Source organism: Cibotium barometz, chromosome 41, assembly GCF_041138505.1.
Source record: "Cibotium barometz isolate CiBa-2024 chromosome 41, ASM4113850v1, whole genome shotgun sequence".
NCBI classification, from domain to species: domain Eukaryota; kingdom Viridiplantae; phylum Streptophyta; class Polypodiopsida; order Cyatheales; family Cibotiaceae; genus Cibotium; species Cibotium barometz.
This window is the reverse complement of record NC_141086.1, coordinates 34,507,614-34,528,707: the sequence shown is the minus strand read 5'-3', so window position 1 is coordinate 34,528,707 and position 21,094 is coordinate 34,507,614. Positions and strand designations below refer to the sequence as shown.

The following is a 21,094-nucleotide window of genomic DNA, read 5'->3' as shown; positions in this document are numbered from 1 at the left end:
GATTCCCTTCTGACCTTCAGACCCAGTTGGACATCTTGTCCACCACAAACAAACTCACCTGATTCCTGTAATCGTCTCCTCACATCCACCCATGGTTCCTACAATCCTGATCTTCACTTCTCCCAGCACAGTCAACCCTTCTCTGATCATCAGCTGACCTAAATAGCTCCGGCTGACATAGAACTAATTGAAATCTCACGCAGAAATCCTCCCCTTTACCCACAGTCAAGAAATGTCCTCCAGGCTCTCCAACCTTCCTCCTACATCATCTAAACTCAAGATCTGACCCTTATAGCCTCTCTCTGGATAAATCAGTTGCCCTCAGCTCACACGCTTCTGTCTAGACTTGACTGACCCAGACCCAATTTACAGAAATAGTGTAAACCGACTTAGAAGTCCCATAATTCTTCCTCTAGTGTCCTCTGACACCTCTAAACCCTCAAAACACTTAAACTCTATCAGAACCCACCACAATTAACTCTCCTGACTGCAGCTGACTCACAGCTGCCACAGAAACACCTTGATCTCACTAGTCTTTCTGATTGCTAACTGCTGAAAGTCTCCAGACTGTCAGACCAAGCTCACAAGCTCTTCTCACCCACACATACAAGCCAAACCAAGATCTCTACACCCTAGCTGACAGCTGACAAAAAATCGACTCTGTATACTTTCTCTTCTGATTCTGACTCAGAATCAGTTCTAACATAGTAGACAACAGATTTTCTCTTACAGGGGATCCTCCTCCATCATCTCGCTCAATACAACAGAAATATAGCATCACAAGACTAAAACTCATCCAATCACTCAGAGCTCAAGCTCAAAACCTTATATTCTTTACTGAAACAAAAAGACAGTCTCAACATCCCTAAGACTAGGGTTTAGAAGAAAAAAGAAGAAAACACAGAATATTTCTGGGATCCTCCATAGATAAACCAAGGAACAACTCCACAGGATTCGGCACCCGGCCCAACAAAAAGTAGCAACAGTTGAGAAGAAAACGATTTGGACCAAGTATCTAACAGAGGGGTTATCCAGAGAAACCAGAGACACATCTCTTGGCCAATTCTCTTGTCTTTCACTTTCCCTCCGCTCTGGCACAAACAAGCCCTCTTACATTGCGTTGTCCTCCGTGATCATCAACATAGGCAAGATCTCCAGTCCTCCAGTCTTAAGCAAAACCAATTCAACCTGCAGGAGCCCACTCTACTGCAAATTGCGCTCTCCACTCACTCTTGTGGTAACCCGAACAACTGCTCTGGGAGCGTCCTCGAAAAAGACCTCAATTGCTCTCCTTGAACCTGCGTCACCGCCCTCGTTTCTTTTGGAAACACACTGCTGTCCAGCTTCCTTGTGTCGCCATACACCCTTCTATTTTCATTAGCGCACCTGCGTTTTTCACCTGGCTGCCATGTTGCCATTTTTGCCATCTAGGATTCACACCACACCATGATATACACACTAAATTTACCTTTACATTGTGCTTAGGATGGCTCGAGATTCCCCACATATTAGCCCACCCCCTACATGAAAACATTTATGTTTTCATATCTTTATTTGCCGCAACTCTCCTCCTTGGCAAACAACCTCTCCACCTTTCCAAGACCAAATGCCAAAAGGCCATCATAAAAACAACTATCCACCGTGTATACAAAAACTTTGTTGCAGCCCACCCCCCAGGGTCAAATGGCATCCTCTACCCAAATTGTGGCACACACTTGTGAAAAAAATCACCCATACCCTCCTCTTCATCATGGCCCATCTTCTGCTCCTTTTGTTCCTCCAAATCCTCAAAGATACTCACACTACTAACACCACTGCATACATCACCACTATCCAACAAAAACAAACCCTTCATGCTCTCTAATGCAACCACACTTGTCAATCCATCAAAAACAAACCCTTCATGCTCTCTAATGCAACCACACTTGTCAATCCATCATGAAGCTTATCTGCAAACTCTTCATTCACCACAAAATCCCTAGCATCATCCTTATACACTAAAAATGGCCCATATGAGTCAATCACCATGTCATTCACATCCTCGGGCTCAGCAAACTCCGCGCAAACACCCTTCACACTCTCGGTCTCAAAGAAACTATCTCCGAAAATATCCAATAAAAGTAGATCATCATCATCAGACAAAGAAGGAAAACCCAAACCACAACTGTCAGCCACGCCCTCACTCACATAACTCTCAGACTCTTCTATCGCTCCATCGTTGCTTTCCAGTATCTCCAGCTTCAAAACCTGAGGCATCTCCCTAAAGCTCTCCTCACCTTGCTCAGCATATTCAACCTCGTCCAAACTCTCTTGACCAAACTCCATATCAACACATGCATTGTCTTCCACATCAGCAAAGCGGCTGGTTACCATCACCCTTGGAGACCGGCCCACTAAGTCTGTCAATAAGTCGGAGATCTCATCTATGTAGGGGCCAAACAGTGTTGGAGAGAGAGGACATCCCTGCTTCACCCTATGGTGCTAGTGATGACATGTCTCCTGGTGCTTGGACTCACCAACTCATACAATGTCATGACTCCCCATATCATCTCCACTGGAAGGGCCAACTCTTCAAAGGCGTCTAAAAAGACGCGCTCTGGGTACAGGACTTGTGGAAGTCCACAAAGCAGCAATAGACCTTCTGCCCCTTTGACCAGGCCTCTTCATGATGGCTCTCAATGTACAATTATGATCCAAGGTGGAATAGGTCCTTCGGAAACGTGCTTGTCCCCAGCTCTGTGCCCATGTCTCTTTGCAAAGGCGCTGATCTTGACTCTTAACACTGATCCGTGCCCAATGTGTGGCCAATTGTGATGGTGCAGTAGTTATTTGGATATAATATGGGTCCCCGGCCTTATGGATTGGCACAATGGTATTACTAGACCATGAGGGTGGAAAACTTTGCCAAAGGGCTTTGTTAAACATATGAGCTAGGAAGGGGGCGAGAGTGTCACAAACACGAGTGATATGCTCAGCTAGTACGTCCTTGTGGTCCTTGGCCTTTCCATGAGTGAGAGTGTCACAAACACTAGTGATATACTCAGCTAATGAGTCCTTGTGGTCCTTGGCCTTTCCATGCTGCAGCTTATGTATGTTCTTAGTAACTTTGTTTATGGTAAAGAGGGTGGTGGAAGTGGGTCGGGGGAGGTGAGAGAGAGATAGTATTGTATTACTTCTTCTCTTGTATAATGCCTCTTATTTCTCATCAATTGTCACATGCCCTCCTTTGTAATAACAAGAGCATGTTTAAGATACACTGGGTGGCTTATGACTTTCAATTATCTGTCACAATGTTTTCTCTTCTTTCTCTTTCAGATAGAGGAAGGAGACCTTTTCAATTTCGATGAGGAGGTGGAACCCATGCTAGAAGTCTTGGTAGGAAGAACCTTGGAGCAATCAGTCATGGAGGTCATGGAAGAAAAGCAACTTGCTAATCTTCATGCATACCAGGTATTTGCTTTTGCAAATGTAACTACTTATGCTACAACCCTTTCCAAAGAGAGATGCTTGCTTTGCAGCCTAACAAAAGATATAAAACCTCATATTATGAAAGTTTTTAAACCCTTTTGTGTCTATTTTTCTATTATTTTTGTAATATTGCATGGGTTTGGAATTTCTTACGCCCTATTTTCTTAACACTTTTCCTACTTTCTTTTGCTCCACACCCATATTCGACGTCCTTTCAAAACCAACTTCATGTAAACACAGGTGTTGTGTCTAACAAGCGCTGGAGCTTCCCCGTCTTTGCGCCTATTGCCTTCCCCATCGCCCAGCTCCCTCTCTCTCACTCAACCCTCCAGTATTGATAAATGCCTCATGTAAATCCCGTAAATAGTGACTTTAGCCATTGACACAGTACCTAAGGGCTCATAACTTTTTCTGAGATATACACCCTTTTTTGATGGTGGAAGGATATCTTTTTGAGGGGAAAAAATGGATTCAGTTGATTGTTCTTCATCAATTTTCTTTTTTTGGTCAAAGTCATCCTGTTCAGATACCTTTCTTTTGAGAGATGGAGATTGTATATCTAGTTATCGGCATCCTGTCAGGCATTTGCGTGTGCATGCCTGCTGCCAGTGAAGTACTTGAAGATTTCACTTCAAGTAAAAGGTTTACCAGAGCAGTTTTGTATGGGATGCTGTGTGCTAGCTGTAAAAGATATTTATTGGATGTGTTTTAGGAACACTTTGAGCAAATTCGGGCTGCAGAGCTTGTTGCAACTCAGCGAATGGAGGCTGCAGAGAGAAGAATAATAGAGGAGAAGAAGAAGCGCATCCAGCAAGAAAAGAAGAGGCTAGATGAAGAGCAGAAAGTCAAAGAAAAGGTTCATTTATTCTTCTCAAACTCATACCTGCCTTTTAGTCCATCTAAATTGTAATCATACATCTGATGAAATTTTCCATGTTGAAACATTGTTATGGGAATCATTTACATCTTTTCCTAAATATTGTAGCAATTCCACACACACACACACAAGTTCCAATTAAATTAATCCTTACTTGCCTATGTTAAGCAATAGATCTTATCTAAGTACGCAAAGCTAGCTCCAATCTGGAGCCTGGCATGGCTATTAAATTATGAAATTGTGACTTAATTCACGAAGCCTGGTTTGCCAATGCTTGGGTTTCGTCCAAGATTGTCAGACGGAGAGCAGAGGCACCATGAGCAGTATCATCCTGGTGGGCAGTCCCTACCCGATACGACCCATACGTCTCCAGACCATGAACCACTGAAAGGGACTGTGTCGTGTGGTGGCTTTGAAGGTGGTTTTGTAAGCCCACAAAGTGCCGGGGAGAGCCTCTGACCAGTGACTTGGATGTTGATAGCACATCTTGCGGAGTACTTCGGTAGTGCTTTCAGCCTGCCCATTAGCCCGGGGGTAATAAGCACATGACTCCAATGGAAGATCTTATACTCGCTCAGTAAAGTGGTGATGACTTCGTTGACAAAGTGGGAGCCTCTGTCTCACTGGTGATTTCCAAGGGGCATGTTCTTGGATTCATCTAGGTATATAATTCAATTGTATTAGCGGACATGCAGATTTCACATTGTGAAGTTTTCGTCCGAGTTGCGGCCAGTTGATATTGTGCTTATTCTTTCTATCTTTAGTGGTGCATTTGCCCAATCAACTACTTATTTTCTGTACTAATTCTTTCTATTTGCTACTTCCCTTAGTGCTAGGCTTCATTATGGCTGAGTCTGCCCTGCATCTCCGGAGGTTTGACAAAAACTCAGTACGAAGGGCTTTGTGTGAATATATGCTCTTATGTGTGTGTGTGTGTGTGTGTGAGCATATCTTGATACAGAGTTCTACACCCACTATTGGGCAGTGATGACGTTAGTGGAGATGTCGTAGTATCTAGTCCATACTATGCATAATGGAGTTGATAGTTACAGTCTTGTGGGTTGACTACCATGAGTATATAACATGCACGTTCCTAAAAGGAGAATTTGGGCATGTTCCTGGATTCATCTAGGTATATATATTTCCAAGGGGCAGCCAAAGTGGACAAAGATGTGCTCATATAAGAATCGAGCAATTGTGTAAGCAATGCAATCCTTGGTGGCTTGGGCTTCCGCCCACTTGGTCGTGTAATCTGTGGCGACGAGACTGTATTTGCACTGCCTTGAGTGTGCCACAAGATTGATGGGCCCCACAAAATTAATGGCCCACTTCTCGAATGGAGACCATGCGAGTGGAGAGACCGGTGAGATTGGTGGGTGGGTTTGGGCCCGCACCGTTGGCAAGTGTCACAAGATTTGGCGAATTGAATTGAATCTTTGAACATTGTCGGCCACCACAAGCCGTGTTGGAACAAGAGGGCGCCCGAGATGTGTCCTCGATAGTGACCACCACTAGGACCGGAGTGGGCATCTTGATTTGGAAGGGTTGGCTCTTCACCAAAAGCCGCTGCTTGTCTTTGGGATTGGAAACCTGTGGAAAGCAAGGCAAGAACATCCCCATACCAATCTAGGACGGCATCAACTTAAAAAAAGACATTGTCAGGAAGGTCATCATCAATAGCTGTTGGTAGGCTCCCCAGTGTTGATGTGGGAGAGGTGGTCCGCTATGACGTGATGTTTGCCCGGGCAAAGGAGAATCTCAAAATCGAATTCTTGGAATAGCAACAATGGGACAAGGCCTTTTTCAAGCATAGGCCATACCTTCCTCCAGTTTTAGCTCCTATGAACCATGCTCATAGGGAATCCACAAACGGTTAGAACCCATGTTGTGCAGTAAACCATGGTCGACCAATGAGTAATGAGTAGGTCCCTCTGACTTTAGGGAGCCGGATCACCACAAAGTCAAGAAAGAATGGGATCCCCTAGATTACTACAGGTACACCTTCCACTAGGCCAATGGGGGTCACCTCCCATTGGTCGGCCATTCGAACACAAAAGTTGGATGGTCTTGTTACCTTCAGACCTATTGCATGGAGTGTGATGGCATTACGTTTACCGAGTGTGATGGCATTACGTTTACCCCAGAGCCACCATCAACAATTGCCTCGGAAAGTGGGTACCATGAATCTCCACAGTGAGGTGGGGACTCCGGTAGGGAGGGGTTGGTGCGGCTGATACCCATGTAACTAGCAACGCGTGACCCTGTAGTGGAAACCCACCATACCGTCCACTACTAGAATTGGATAGCGTACCATCGAGCTGCTCCAGTAGTGCACTGAGGCATAATCTGGAGATGAGGGTCACTGCCATCTTATTTTCCCTAAGTAGATCTTCCACAGAGAAAGGTGGAAGCTATGGTTTGGAAAGTGGGAGGGAGGGGGTAGGCGGTTTGAACTGCAGCCCTCTACTTCTACAAGGAGCGCATGAACACTAGTTTGCAACTAGATGACATAGAATCTGTCCTTTCAAGTTTGCATAGAGATGTTTTGCCTTGCTTCAAGGACCCGCATTAATTGACAAGAATCTACCCCTCCAATCGAGTGCCCAAACACATCATGGTCATTTATTTTGGTGACTGGGTAGGGATATATTGGTCATACAAATGACAGGAATTTACTTCTTACTTAGCATCCATAAGAAGCTTTTTTGCTGGAGCACTGTCTAGTATTCTTGGTGATTTGCCAAATAATGTCAGGTGATGATGGCAGCATAAATGTTTCTGCTAAGGTGTCTGAGAAGGTCTGATTCTTCCCCCTTAAGAAGGGCAGAATGTTTCTGCCAAGGTGTCTGAGAAGCTCTGATTCTTCCCCCTTAATAAGGGCAGAATGTTTATCTTGAAATGTGGATTGATGCTCTTTTTCTATGATACTTGCACCCACTTCCAAGAGGCAAGGTAGCATGGAACCTGCCTTGAACATTGTCTTCTGTTGGTTGCTGAGTACACTTCCGTTGACAAGAAAATAATTTGAGAGAAACTTTTCTATTGATAACAAGGTTGACATTCTTAATCAGCATATAATCATTTTGTATTCTTGATTTTCTAACTTATTATACCACTTCACTACTGTGCAGACTGAGGTACAAATGTATGTAAGAAGCTACCTTAAAAACATGACAGATTCGATCTTCCGCACTCTTCAAAAACTTAACTATTTCTATGATCCAGTTGAACGAGAGGTAGGCATTTTGTTCTTGGATCTTCTTAGTCTTTTTTTTGTGGTTTTCCAGCTAGTTTATGAGAGGTTATAAGGCAATGGTATGTAGATGAGTATTCAACCACGTGTGGATGGTAAAGATTTTCAATTTTGATTGATAGGTGGAGGAACTATATCTTCCATTCTTGATGAGCGACATAGATAAAGAGATGTCAAATATCAATATTGCACGATGCACCCTAAAACACATGGTAAGATGATCTCAATATAACTCTATCTTTAAATGATTGCCTGTGATATCTCACTGAAAGGGAGACCCCCAAATGATACTTGGTCGCTCAGGGTCACTATCATATAGTGTTTTTTATAAAAAAAAATCTATTAAAAAACCCCTATATTAGTTTGTCAAAGGAAAAGACCTGGTTTGATTACATATTGACCGCAGTGCAGCATACCCAAAAAAAAAATGAACTCATCACATTATCTAGTAGCCTGTGCACAACTCGAGCTTTGTTTAACATTGGCCTCCCTGCAGCACTGACAACCCCACCAAAAAAACTGTCCAAGGTGATCTCAACTGCCACTAGTTTGTGTCCCCGATCCATGACATTTGCAAAATTCTGAAGGGCATCTGTGAGATTTTTCTTCATTTACCTCAATCTATCCCTTCCGCCACCAGGTGCTCTATGGAGGGTCCAGGGATGACCATTCATCTGTTGCTTCATCTTTAGGCAGCTGTAACATCTCACAAATGATCCACAGAAGAGATGCCATACAGTCTCCTCCTTGGAGACCACATAGAGAACCAGAATAGAGGACCATATAGTAACTTTCACCATGCAGGGTTGCTAAACCTTGTTTTTGGGGGTATACAAAAGTACACATTCTGTAGATGTATAGGAGGTTATATTATAAAAATATATACCAACTTTTGGGTACGCCTTGTTTTTGGGGCATACAAATGTAAACATTTTGTAGATGTATAGGAGGTTAAAATATATACCAACTTTTGGGTACACTTGTATTTACATACCTTTAACTATTATGAGTATTTATTTTTTTCTTTTTTTCAAGAAAGAGAGGCTTCTTATAAGCATGAAAAAGACATACAAAAATCACGGCTGTAAGCCGAAAAAGAATAGAATCACCACAATATGTAAGGTGATTTCAACCACTGAGGAGCATCATGATGCCATGAGAGACCTGTGGGACTAGAAGCAAAGAAAATGCCATGGTCCCGCTCCCTCACAAATATAACGCGCTTTGCATGAGAAGAACGAGAGGACCCTTGAATACGAGCCCAAGTAGCCATGAGAGTATGGATGATGTCACCCCATAGAGTACTAATGCACTGAGACCCAAAAATCTGGACACCCTCAATAGCCTCCGTGCATCTAGCTCTCTAGATTTGCCTTGCTGTAATACTGGAAACAATCTCCCAACTGGTGTCAATTCTCTGTCTGAGGGTTGTATAATCAGAGTGAGGGACATCTTGCAGTAAACCATGGTGGGCAATACCTTTACGAATGAAAATAGCAGAGTGTGTACCATTGCCCTCGTGAAAAACTTGCGGACCGGACTGGGAGAGCAAAGCAACTGCCCCCAAGTCACATGCATGGCACGGCCACTCGATTTGCCCATAAGTTGGGCTATAGAAACCCAAATCTGCTTTGCAATGCTGCATCCCCATAAACAATGCTGTACGATCTTAGAATCTGCCGCACATCTAGGGTAGATAGGTGCTACACTGAAAACCGATCTCCACTGATTGGTGGGGAGACCACCATGTGAAAATAACCAAAAGAAATGAGAGATCTGGCCCCTTCTGTATGAAGGCCAAAGCCTATGCCAATATTTGCGTTGTATCACTGGAGAGATATCATAACTCTCCCAATGAGGCCTGAGAGTAGGGATCCTATGCATCTGTCGAGTGAGGAGAAGCCTGGCATTCCGATCGTGAAATTGAAAAAGGGAAGGCTTTTCAATGGATCGAAAGCATCAATCCACTCCCACTCTCCTAGATCCCATTGAAGATATCTGATAGGACTACCACCATATAGCCACAACACCAAGAGCCATGAGTCACTATTTGAGGAGAAGGGTCGATGAACCAATGCTTTCCCAAACGACCAACAATCCTCACTGGACTAAGCCTAGTATCTGGGATGATCCCCTCCTTGCTACATCTCCTCAATCTCCCTCCAGGCATGATAGAGTAGATGATGCAATCTGAATCCTCTTGGCCTGGGAGAGCAATGACCTGCAGAGGTACGCCTATCCTCGAAAAGACTCCCAGCCAACTCAGATGATAGTCTCCATGAAAGGTTCCAGAGAACCACTCATGCGGAATAGCTGCATCAATTTGATCAATACATATGCGAGAGCCCCTAAGATGCTGAATGGATGCAGCTCTCTGATCCTCCAAAAGACTCTTAAAGGTCTTCCAAGCAAAAACTGTGTATGCACATCTCTCCCAACTTAACCACTGCATGTAACCAGATGCATCAAGTGGCTGACCGGCCTCATCCTTGATTGCTTAATTTTGAGCACCAATTGCTCCGTAGCAAGAGCAAAGGCTATAAGCTGTTGCAAAGTGTGTTTCGGGTGCAATTCAATGCCCGAACGATAAGCTGGTTACAATCCGGAGCGAAACTTCCTCTTTCTTTTATCCTCAGTGATTTGCATAAAGGGAGTTACCTCAAGCAATACTTTCCAAAACTTATTGACATACTGCTGCACACTTTCATTATCTTTTTGCTGAAGTCTATCCCACTTTTGGGTGAGAGTTTGCTCCGCATTAGGTGGCAAGAATTGGGCATAAAATCTGTCCTTAAATTCTTTCCAAGTGCAAATGGGGTCTTTGGTGGTCTTTTCAGTGATCCACCAATGAGCAGCTGTCCTCTTCAAGAACATGCTAGCATGGCGTACTTTAGACTTCTCAGTGAAGTCCTCATCACTAAAAGCAATATCAAACTATGCCACAAATGCTAACACCTTGGAAGCATCATGCTCTCCCTGAAAAACATCAAACTTAACGGACTTGTCACCTGCTTTGAATTCCTTGAGCTTTCTAGCATGAGGCTCATGGTCTTCTCTTTTTCTTTTTCCCTTATCCAACGAGGCAGCCCTATCTGCATGGGCTCCATAGGCCATCATGGAGGTTTCATGAAGCACGGTGGCATGTGCTCCATGAACCTGAAAATCAAATGCATGTGACCTCCCTGCATAAGGCAATGTCTCTCCATGAGACAACTCAGTAGGCAAAGCTCTTCTATTTGCAGACCTGTCACCCCCTCCATGGGATACATGCCTTGAATATATGTGACCATCATGCCCTCCACGAGCACTAGCATACATATACCTGTCACCCTTTGTGCCTTGTGGAGAAGATGCATGACGAGAGGTGGTTGTCACCTCTTCCCTTTGCATAAATGACCTCAACCTTTGAGATGCGGGATCTCCATGCTTCAAGCGAGGTGGATTTCTGAATTTCAGCTCTCCATCTTCCCCCTCTTTGATATCACCTTTGCGGAGGAGGTAGGAGAGTGCCAACTCCCTTGGCTTCTTGCCCACTTCTCGTGCCATAGACTCAAAAGTCATATCCACCATTGCTTCGGCAGTCATATCCACCATTGCTTCGGCTTTCCTTGCTTCAATGGCACTTTGTACATGGGGATCTTTATGCAAGAATTTCAGCTCTTGCTCTTTTGCCTGCAAAAGCTTTCTCATATGCTCCAATTTAGTCCTCAATGCATTAGGCTCCTCTTCTTGCATAACTGTCTTTCCATGAGACGATTGTCCCCTCAAATCACTATCATTCACCCTCTCAAGGGACTTGTGCCTTCCCTGCAAAGCATCAGAATCACGTGAGGCACTTGATGGGCCCCTCGAATTAGGCACTTCCAAAGGGTTGCTTGGCTGTCCATTGTGTCAAGTGTGCTAGATGTGGGGTGTCCAAAACACAGGTTCGTTTCCCTACTAAGAAGAGGGAAATGACCGTGCTCTGGTACCAATGAAACCGATCCCGTCAAGTGGGAGTAGACTGCATTGGACGCGTAATAGCACAACTTAAAGATCACAATATGAATGGACAACTCAATAACAACTGAAAAACTGAAATGAAATAAAGATCAATGGACACCAGCACTGGGGCCAGAACGGGCTGACCCCCCCCAATATATATAATATATTATTGGGAGTATTTAAGGGGTACAATGTTCCATGGGTTCGATGAACCAGATGATGTCCATGTACAACTGAAATGAATACAGTTACCAAACAATAGTCTTGAAGTAGACGTTCGAAGTAGAGCGAACCACTTGAAGAAGTCTAGTCTCTACGGTCTCGTGCCTTAACTAGAATCCGCAGAGAGTGCCCCACTGGTGTTCTAGGACCACGCACAAGCAGGTGCTCCCATACTAACGCCTGGCTCTCCCGATCTCGGCACCCACAGACCGTGGTTCTCCAAAAGCTTGGACTACCCGGCACCGAACGGGTGTTAGCAGCAGTGAATATCCCTCGAAAGATTTACACCAAAGACCTTCGCTTGAATCTCAATCAATGTACCTTGTAAAACAATGAATATGGCCTCCAATAGAGCTGGGCACCCATGCATGAGAGGAGATGGCCCAATTGCTGCTATTGCTGGCCGCCCGCAAGAGAGAGAGAGAGAGAGAGAGAGAGAGAGAGAGAGAGAGAGAGAGAGAGAGAACCAGCTGCAGTCGCTTGCGTGGTAGAGAGGGACGCCTGTAGCTGCGCGTTTGTGGGAGAGGAAGATGCCTGTGTGCAGCTTGCTTGTGGGCAAGAGAAGGAGGCGCCTGGGTGCAGCCCGCTTGTGGGCAAGAGAAGGTCGCCTGCAGCTGCCCACTTGTGTGCAAGAGAGAAGGTCGCCTGCAGCTGTCCGATAGCATGAAATGCAAGTGAGTCACCTATAGCTGCCCGCTTGTGGGAAAGAAGGCGTTGCCTGTGTGTAGCCTGCTTGTCCGCAAGCAAGAGAGAGGCGCCAAGCAATGGTGGGGGCACCCCTCGAACAGCTGGCCGGCCCACCCTTTGCATGGGAGCGGCCAGTTCGAAGGTTCCCAAGGGGGGGTGGGTAAGTGGCTATGCACCCACCCCCACACACACGATTAAGGGAGGGCTTCCCTCCCCACCATGGCCCATGTGTGGGTGCCCACCCTACAAAGGGCACCATAAAATATTGAGAAGGCCGCCCAGTCATTAATGAGTGTGAACCTGCAACCTTATAAAAAAAAATAAGGCTATAAAATAAACAAATGCAATACACTTACCACCTGTTCACACGCAACAAAACTCGTCAGAAGATAGAGCAAACTTTACGACTCACTGGCAGGGCGTCCCTGCTCAGTAAGGGGCACGTCAAGCAGGCAAACACAAGAATACAAGTCATGCGAAAACAGTTCCAGACATGCAAACATGAATGCATGTGCAAACAATGTCATGGACATAAACATTCTTGTCGGGCACAGTGATGGCACGACAGAAAGTATAAATCCCGGTCTTCCTATGGAGTGACAGTCCCATAGGTAAGACACAGATCCAAGCACAAGCCTCCCTATGGAGTGACAGTCCCATAGGCAAGACACGGCACAAATAGTGGCTCTTCCATGGCGTGACAATCCCATGGATAGAACAGAGTCCAGGTCATACACGAGTGGCACCAGTCTGGCTCCCGTCCATGTTATGCAAAATACTGGCCCCTTCACATGAGACACTGGCCTGGCCTTAAGTGAACAAGACACATGGACCAAATGGTCGGCCAATTGGTGACAACCTCTCTCCCCCTGCCCCCGCCTTCGCCCCCCTGCTCACGTCAGTGCCCCCCCTCCCGCATGCGCCCCCTTGCTCCTGCCCACCAACACCGCCTCCCCCCTCTTTGTCCTGCTTGCCAGCGCCACTTGCTCCCTCTGCCTTCGTGCGCCCCTCCCTTTTTCTTCCCTTCATCCCTTCTTCTTTGCTCGCGTCAGCAACCCCCCCCCCCCCCCCCCCCCCCCCCCCCCCGCTCGTGCCTCTTGTCTTGTTGCCCCCCTTTCTTCCTTCGTCGTCGTCGGCAGCACCCTCAACTTGTGGGCTATTTCTCTATTTTCGACAAGTTTCAGTCACTTCTGGTCTTCGCCCCCAGGTGGACTCCATGGCAGCGCTCCGTCTCCCTCGATCGAGCATAGTTGCCACACGTTTTTTGAAACGCGTTTTTGAAACGTGTTTGAAACGTTTCAAAAACGTTTCAAACAAATTTCCAAAAGTTTTTTAAAAGTTTTTTTCAAATTTTTTTTCAGGTGTTTTTTCCAGGTTTTTTTTAGGGGGGTGTCCATAAATTTATGTTTGGTACAGTTTAATGCTAAAATCTACATTCAACTTTCATATACATGAATCATGATACATCATGAATGATGAATCCATGATTCAAATTTCATACTGAATCCTGATTCTTAATACATCATACATGATTACAATTTACATCATACAATGATCATACATGTAACATGAATCATGATACATCATACATGATACATGGCAGTCTTCAGGCTGAATTCCCTTTGCTGCTTCATGTTCTCTCTTCCATTGCTGAAGAGACGCTACAACCTCTCTTGGTACTTGACTGCAAGGGCCAATGCCTTCCCCTCTTACTCCTGTAAAATGGGCCTTTACCCTAATAATAGACCCACCTGACACTTTGGCACAAAAATTGCATTTCCACCTTTCTGTGCCTGAACCCCCATATCTGCTCACAGGAGTTACGTGGTTCCACATGGCATCCTTAGCCCGAGGCATGATGAATGAATGAAGAAATTTGGGCAACCTGGCAAGAAATGCCCAAATTTCAAATCTGAAATTTGGTCCAAAATCAGAAAAAATCAGCATTTAGGGTTATTAAAAACCTGAGAAGCAGGGTGCGTAGGGGCCGGAGGAGTAGGCTTGGTGCGTAGGCAAGGTGTGCATGCACCAATGTAGGCAACCTGGCAAAAAATGCCCAAATTTCAAATCTGAAATTTGGTCCAAAATCAGAAAAAATCAGGATTTAGGGTTAGTACAAACCTGTTACCTACGGTGCGTAGGGGCCGGGGGAGAAGGACTGGTGCGTAGGTAGGGGTGCAAGCAAACCTGGAAGACTTCAAAGGCTGGAAACGTCTCTTTCAAGCGTCACTTTCAAAACTGAAATGCCAGGAGATACTGCATCGTACGTTTTCTATCATAAAAAAAAACTGGCCCAGCAAAAAAACGCGTTTCAAACGTTTGAAACGTTTGCACGTTTCAAACGAGTAGCCTAAAGTTTGAAACGCGTTTTTTTTGCAACTATGCGATCGAGGCCGCCGTTACCTGCCTTTCGTTTTCTGAAGCGGACCTGCAGCTTCTCGCTACGATTGTAGCATTCCAGGATTCCATCTCTCCGCATCTGTGTTGCCTCGTCAGATTCTGTGCCTCACATGATATCTATTCCCAGCCTTCGGGGCGACCCCATTATACAGAGAGTGAAGTATTCTGGCCTTCTAGGCCAATGCTTCTTTTGCAGGCAGATGGGTCATTTGGCCAGAGCTGGCCCTCGGCGTCAGTCTAGGAGACCGCCTCCGGTGGTTCCCCTCCTACTTCCCGCTCAGATTTGCACCAAGGGGCCGAGGGAGGAGCAGGTTCCCAAGCAATGGAGCACTAGGTATACCGACCATGGAGGACCCACCAACCAGAGAGTGGCGGACGGTTGGCCCCCGCCTAGGGCACCAGAGCTGAGCATCGTCGCTGTGCTCGCCAGGCTGGCAGCATGCAGGAGGATTCGGTTCTGACAGAGAATCGTTACGAGCACTTATCTCAACACCTCTGCCTGCAAATGGCGGGCCCCCTCCAACCACGGAGAGCCCCCGCCTAGGTCGCCAACCGAGCACCAGAGCTGAGCATCGTCGCTGTGCTCGCCAAGCTGGCAGCATGCAGGAGGATTCGGTTCTGATAGAGAATCCTTACGAGCACTTATCTCAACACCTCTGCCCGCAGACGGCGGGCCCCCTCCAACCACAGAGAGGGCCCCTCCGCCCCCCCCATCTAGTGGCTGATTCCTTGTCGCGACTCCTCTTTTGGCCCTCAGTGCCCAGTGGGGCCGGTTGATCCCACCCTCTCTCCGTCGAGCCTCCCCCAACAGCCTTCGTCTCCAATGGATGCCTCTCAGTAGCGTCCCTCTCCAGCCTCTCTACCTCCCCACTCCCCTCGCCTCCGACTCTACCCGCAGTTGCTCCATCTGTCCCTTCCTCTTCTTCCATGCCCACCATCCCCCCCCCCCCCCCTCCCCCTTGGGCCTCTCCAGAGCATTCCCGTCGGTCCCCTGTAGCCCCTGATCCGCCGGAGAGGAGACAGTCGGCAAGTTCCATTTGTCGCCTGATTCATCGTTTCTCAGAGTCAGTGGAGATGACCATTGTGGCCTCACCGGTGAGAGCTCTCCCACTTGAGTCTCCAGGTGGACCCCCCGGGATCTTGGGACAGCCTTTGGATTATAGTTTCTTCTGGTGTCTTCCGACGGAAGGGACAGACAGGTTTGAGGAGACTGTAGCCCCTATTCGGATATGTGTGGTCTTCCCCACTCCAGACCCTCTACGCCAGAGAATGGCGCAATAATCTTCTCTTTCCCCTTGAGCGCAAAGCCGGGGAGGACAGAGTGGGATCTAGAGTCGGTGACCGCTACCATTCAGGGCCAAGCAGTTGACCTATTGCAGCATCTTCAGGACCTCTGGATCACCAACATTCTTACTCATCTATGGCCTCTGGCCAGGATGGAGCTTGCTGGATCAGCCCACAAAGACCAGGAAGGGGAGATGGTGACCTCCAGCCTGGAGGTGCTGCTTTTTGTGTTCATGCATACCTCTATCGCAGTACCTCTCCCCCGTTCTACAAGTATCTTCATTGTGATCGATGGAGCACGGAGTATGCATACTCTCGTGCTCGGACACGGATTGTGACTATTCCCCGTCTAAACCCGCGCCGAAGACTCTTCGAGTGGAGGACAGTTCCGATAGTTCCGTCTCACACAGAGATTGATATGAGGATTGTCTCATGGAACATTTAGGATTTAGGGGGGCCTTAGTGCTTTTAGAGACGAGGCGTCCTTAGAGGAGAGCTTCAACGAACTATGGTAGGGGGACCTATCGACATTCTTTCCTCCAGGAGCATAACCTTATTGAGGGGCGCACCTGTTAGCAGTCATCTCCTGTCTGTATATTTACACCAGGGCCTCTGTTGTGGGTGTGCCCGCCCGATATAGGTGTTTTCTCATTTTTCCCCACTTTCCCTATTTTTTCCTTGGTGTGAAGGGCTGTACGACTGCTCTGCTGCCCCTGGCTTTCCCTTGTATGCTGGCCGACTGTCTAGTGCTGGCCGACTGGAGGATCGTAGGCAGTTAGCACATAGCTTGATATCATTCACACCCTCCGTGGTCAGTGGGGGAAGCTGTAGGGGGGTTTTGACCGCCTGTTAAAGCGGCGGGAAGCCTTCTTGAGACTTTGGAGGCTTGGCCCTTTCCTCACAGATAGAGGCAGTGACCCCATTTGGCATTACAGGCCACCTGTGTGGTTGTTCCCTCCCCCTCCCCTCCCCACCCCCCCTCCCCCTCTATGAGATAGCCTTCTCCTCACAGAGCGGCCAGTCGGAGGAGAAGCATCTCTTCCGCTTTGATCATTTGTTTCCCGCCCTTATATGAGGCGAGTTTGTTTTTAGCCCGTCGTGGTTGTACTTAGCCCTTTGTGGCTGTTTTTTCTTTAACTAATTGAAGGATCTTTTTCCTGGAAAAAAAAAAAAGGCAAGTGAGCTGTCTATCATGAGGGTAGAGTTCTCATTGAGGATTATTGTAAACCCAAACCAAAAGCAAAAGAGAAACCAAACCCATATGGTCTTTAGTAAAGGTGATTGTACTTGATGCTTGGTATTGCAAATCTAATGGCTGATAAGTAGGATGTTTTCTTTGAATGGTTTTTTTTTTTCTTTTTGCTACACCACATTTAGCTCAACATATGGCATCTTTATGTTATGTATGTGGTCTCATAGGTCATTTTGGCCTTTTGCAAACATCAGTATAATATTCTCTCTCTCTCTCTCTCTCTCTCTCTCATCTCTCTCTCTTCTCTCTCTCTAGCGCAAGCGCCAAGCGCAAGCATATGTACATGTGCATGTGCGTGTGTGTGTGTAGACATGTTTGTGGTCTTTTGTATGCATTTGCAAATATGCATCCTTCCATGTGCGCTTCTTCATGTAAGCTAGTCCTTTTGTGTGCATTTGCAAATATGCATTCTTCCATGTGGCGCTTCTTTATGTAAGCTAGGACTTCCTTGAATGCCCCCCAATAGACATTCTTTGAAAGGATGGTCGCATGCAAGAACAAATCCTAAATCTTCCATCTACCACTAAATAGAGGTTTGGGGACATTCGAGTTTGTAGAATTGTAGCTTTTCTTTGTTCGCATGCATGTGTAGGTGTGGGTAACTATGTGAGGGTAGATACCCACATGGGGGATTATGCATTGCATGTGGGTAGTAACTTTATACATGTGGAACAAATCATTTTGATAATGTTTGATATAGGTTGAGCAAGCTGCTGTCTCATATGAACAGCGGACATGTTCAAGTGTTCAAAAAGTTGTAGATAGAATGGTTTCGCAAGTCTATACACATCATAAGGAGAGGGCCTCAAGTGTTCAAGGAGTTGTTAACCACATTATTGTACAACTCCAACCAAACAATGAGAAGGTATGTTTCCCTACTTCAAAAGCTAGCATTCTACACCATTTAAATTTTGTGCATAAGGTTGTACGCGCATGCAAACATACATGTATATAGGTAGGTAAGTAGATAGCTATCTATGTATGTATATAAAACTCACCAAGGAGAATGTTGCTTGTCATGGCTTCTGCTACTATTTGGACCAAGGGTTGTCATGTTGAATTTGCTTTAGTCTAATGTAACGATGTTGTTCAGGTGGAGAATGTTGTTTAATGACACTATACAAGAGACCAGCCATCAAGATCTATTTTATACTGGCAAAGAGGAGCTTATATCATACTCACACCCATAAAATTTCATAATATGTATACCATTTTAAAAGGATTTCTCAACTTAACCTGTATTTTTTGCATAAAAGTTGTAAACGTTTGCTACCCATAAAAGGCCATGCAAAAAGATACATCAAAAATTTATATAAAGGTGGATGATGTGAAAAAGAGTTAGAATTGTTTTAGATTTTCACTTGGTAAATAAGTGCACCTTTCACAGATGTCCAAGCATTTCTCTTGCTCAACTACCACTATGATCATGATGTCCACCCGCCAAAAGCTGGGTGCCTATCCTTCCAGTATGAAACCGTCTTCTTGTTTCGTGCTTGGGCCTGCCCATTCCATTTACCGAGCCGCCCACTCTGTCTCTTAGGTGCCCAGCTACCACTTAGATTGCCATTACTCTCTCTCTCTCTTTCTCTCTCTCTCTCTCAGGCGCCCACCAGCCACCACACCACTAAGGTTTTGAAACCTTAGATTGCCAATTGGCTATCTGCATGTCCTACACCTGACAGCACCAACTCTTGTGTCCGAGATTAAGTATATATTATAGACAACCTTATGGTATGCAAGCCTAAAGCTCCATGTGTGAGATTGGTTAACTTACCTAATCCTCTAAAGCCATTAATATGCCTTTAGATTCTTATTACCTTTAAAATGAAAATGGTATGTCGAGCATTTAAGAGAAACACGCAAAGTGTAATTAGCATATATGTTTTTTAAAACTGTTTTGCCTGTTAAGATGTGGCCTCGTAAACTTTTTCGTAAGTGTATAGTTGACAATGTAGCTTGAGCCATCTTTTGCTCCTCTGTCCGCTTTAATCGGTGTACTTCAGTTGGCTCATCAGCAAAGGCTTGTGGAAATTTACTGTCTAAGAGTTGCTTGACCCCTTTTGGCATTGGTTATGCCCTCCTTGGTTCAACAAGTCTGTCTTCTTCATCTTCATCTTCAGATTCCATCTCTTATGGAACAGCTAGAGAGAGAGAGCCCTTTTGCCTTGCAAGAGGGAGGCGGGGGGGGGGGGGGGGGGGGGGGGTGGGGAGGGCGTTCACATCCGGTGGTTATGATTGCTAAGTAATGATCTCCTCATTATTGGATAAAGTAGAAGGAGCAGCCTCCTCTACCTCTGATGGGGGTTTGTTTGTAGAGGAACACAACAAGGCTCACCACATCTTTTCCTCAAGATCATAGAGTTTGCAACCCTTTGACTCCATCTTGTATACCCTAGAAAGATGCACTTGCATTTTCAAATCCCACTTGGTCATAGGTTTGAGTGTAGAGCATGCATAAACAATCACTTCCAAAAAGTCTTGAAATAAGTTCAGTATTACCAAAAACCGATGAATAAAAACCAAGAAGCTCCAATTGATAGTTTAAACTTGTTTTATACAGTTTAAAAATTATATATATCTATTACATATTAACCATGGACAACCAAGGCACAAGGAGAGGAGAGAAAAAAAAAATCTTGGATTTCTAAAAAAGAGAGGAAAAAATCCCATCAATTTGACCCTTTGTATTCCAGCTTCCATTTCTGATTTGACCCTTTGTACTCCGGCTTCCATTCTTGCGTTTTGCTTCTTAATGTCTTTTACATACCGCAGCAACGCGCAGGTTGAGTATTAGTATATATATATACTGCCTCCTTACTATGTATGTTTGACTACTATCACCCGTTAGGTACCTTGCATAGCAAAGATAAAAAATAACTATTCAAAGCCTTCAAATTGATGACAAATATTAGGTGTGAAACTAGTTAATGCATAGAGTTTTGGCTATGTAATATTTTTTTCTTTTTTCTTGGTTTGAAAAAAATGTTTTTTTCCAAACAATATGATTATTTTTTTACCTCATAAATGGCTCTATTTTAGATTGAAGTCAAATTTGAATTAGTAAAATTTGTAATCTCTCTCTCTCTCTCTCTCTCTCCAATGGTAATCCACATAACCCATGTAGCAAATAGTGCTTGTTTAACCCATGTAGTAAATAGTGCTTGTTTAAAGTAAGTTGCAAATTGCTTTTTGCAATGGTGTCGTGCCTTTGGGCACTTAGCTTGTCTATGGTTGAGCTAAGTGTGCTCCATGACCTCAGAAACTTGACAATTTTCATTATTTTCAAGATACTTTCAATACTATTTTTTGTTAGATATTTATGGTGGTATTATAGTGACACCATGTATCGATGCCATGGGCACTTTTGTACCATCGGGTTTTTTTCCATGATCATTCAAGTGTAAACCGACACCTTAGGGTTAGCTAGTATGTAAGCAACCACATCCATTGTTTAGGGTTGTGGCTCATTTGTACTTTTTGCTTTGTACTCGTAGAGAGCTTCATCTCTCTCCCCTTTGAGCCATCCATTCTCTCTCACACTCTACACCCTCGTATTCATTTCATTGAGCATTGTGCGTGTGTGAGTTCAACTCCATTGTGAGCTAATACTGGTATCAGAGCTTTCATAGCTTCTTTCACAACCAATAATAGATCTATCTCCATTCAT

The 21,094-nt window shown here is 45.2% G+C and overlaps 1 protein-coding gene across 1 annotated transcript in view; it reads left to right on the top strand.

Annotated features, from left to right (window-relative positions):
* The window catches only part of LOC147614903 (flagellar radial spoke protein 3-like), a 32,817-nt gene extending 14,034 nt beyond the window's left edge, over positions 1 to 18,783 (top strand). Inside the window, exons 4-9 of the mRNA XM_086780228.1 lie at positions 3,316 to 3,450; positions 4,181 to 4,324; positions 7,477 to 7,581; positions 7,721 to 7,810; positions 18,128 to 18,292; positions 18,521 to 18,783. Coding sequence (XP_086636354.1) covers positions 3,316 to 3,450; positions 4,181 to 4,324; positions 7,477 to 7,581; positions 7,721 to 7,810; positions 18,128 to 18,292; positions 18,521 to 18,538 — 657 coding nt within the window. The 3' untranslated portion in view covers positions 18,539 to 18,783. The remainder of the gene's footprint in view (positions 1 to 3,315; positions 3,451 to 4,180; positions 4,325 to 7,476; positions 7,582 to 7,720; positions 7,811 to 18,127; positions 18,293 to 18,520) is intronic.
* The last annotated feature ends 2,311 nt before the right edge of the window (positions 18,784 to 21,094 follow it).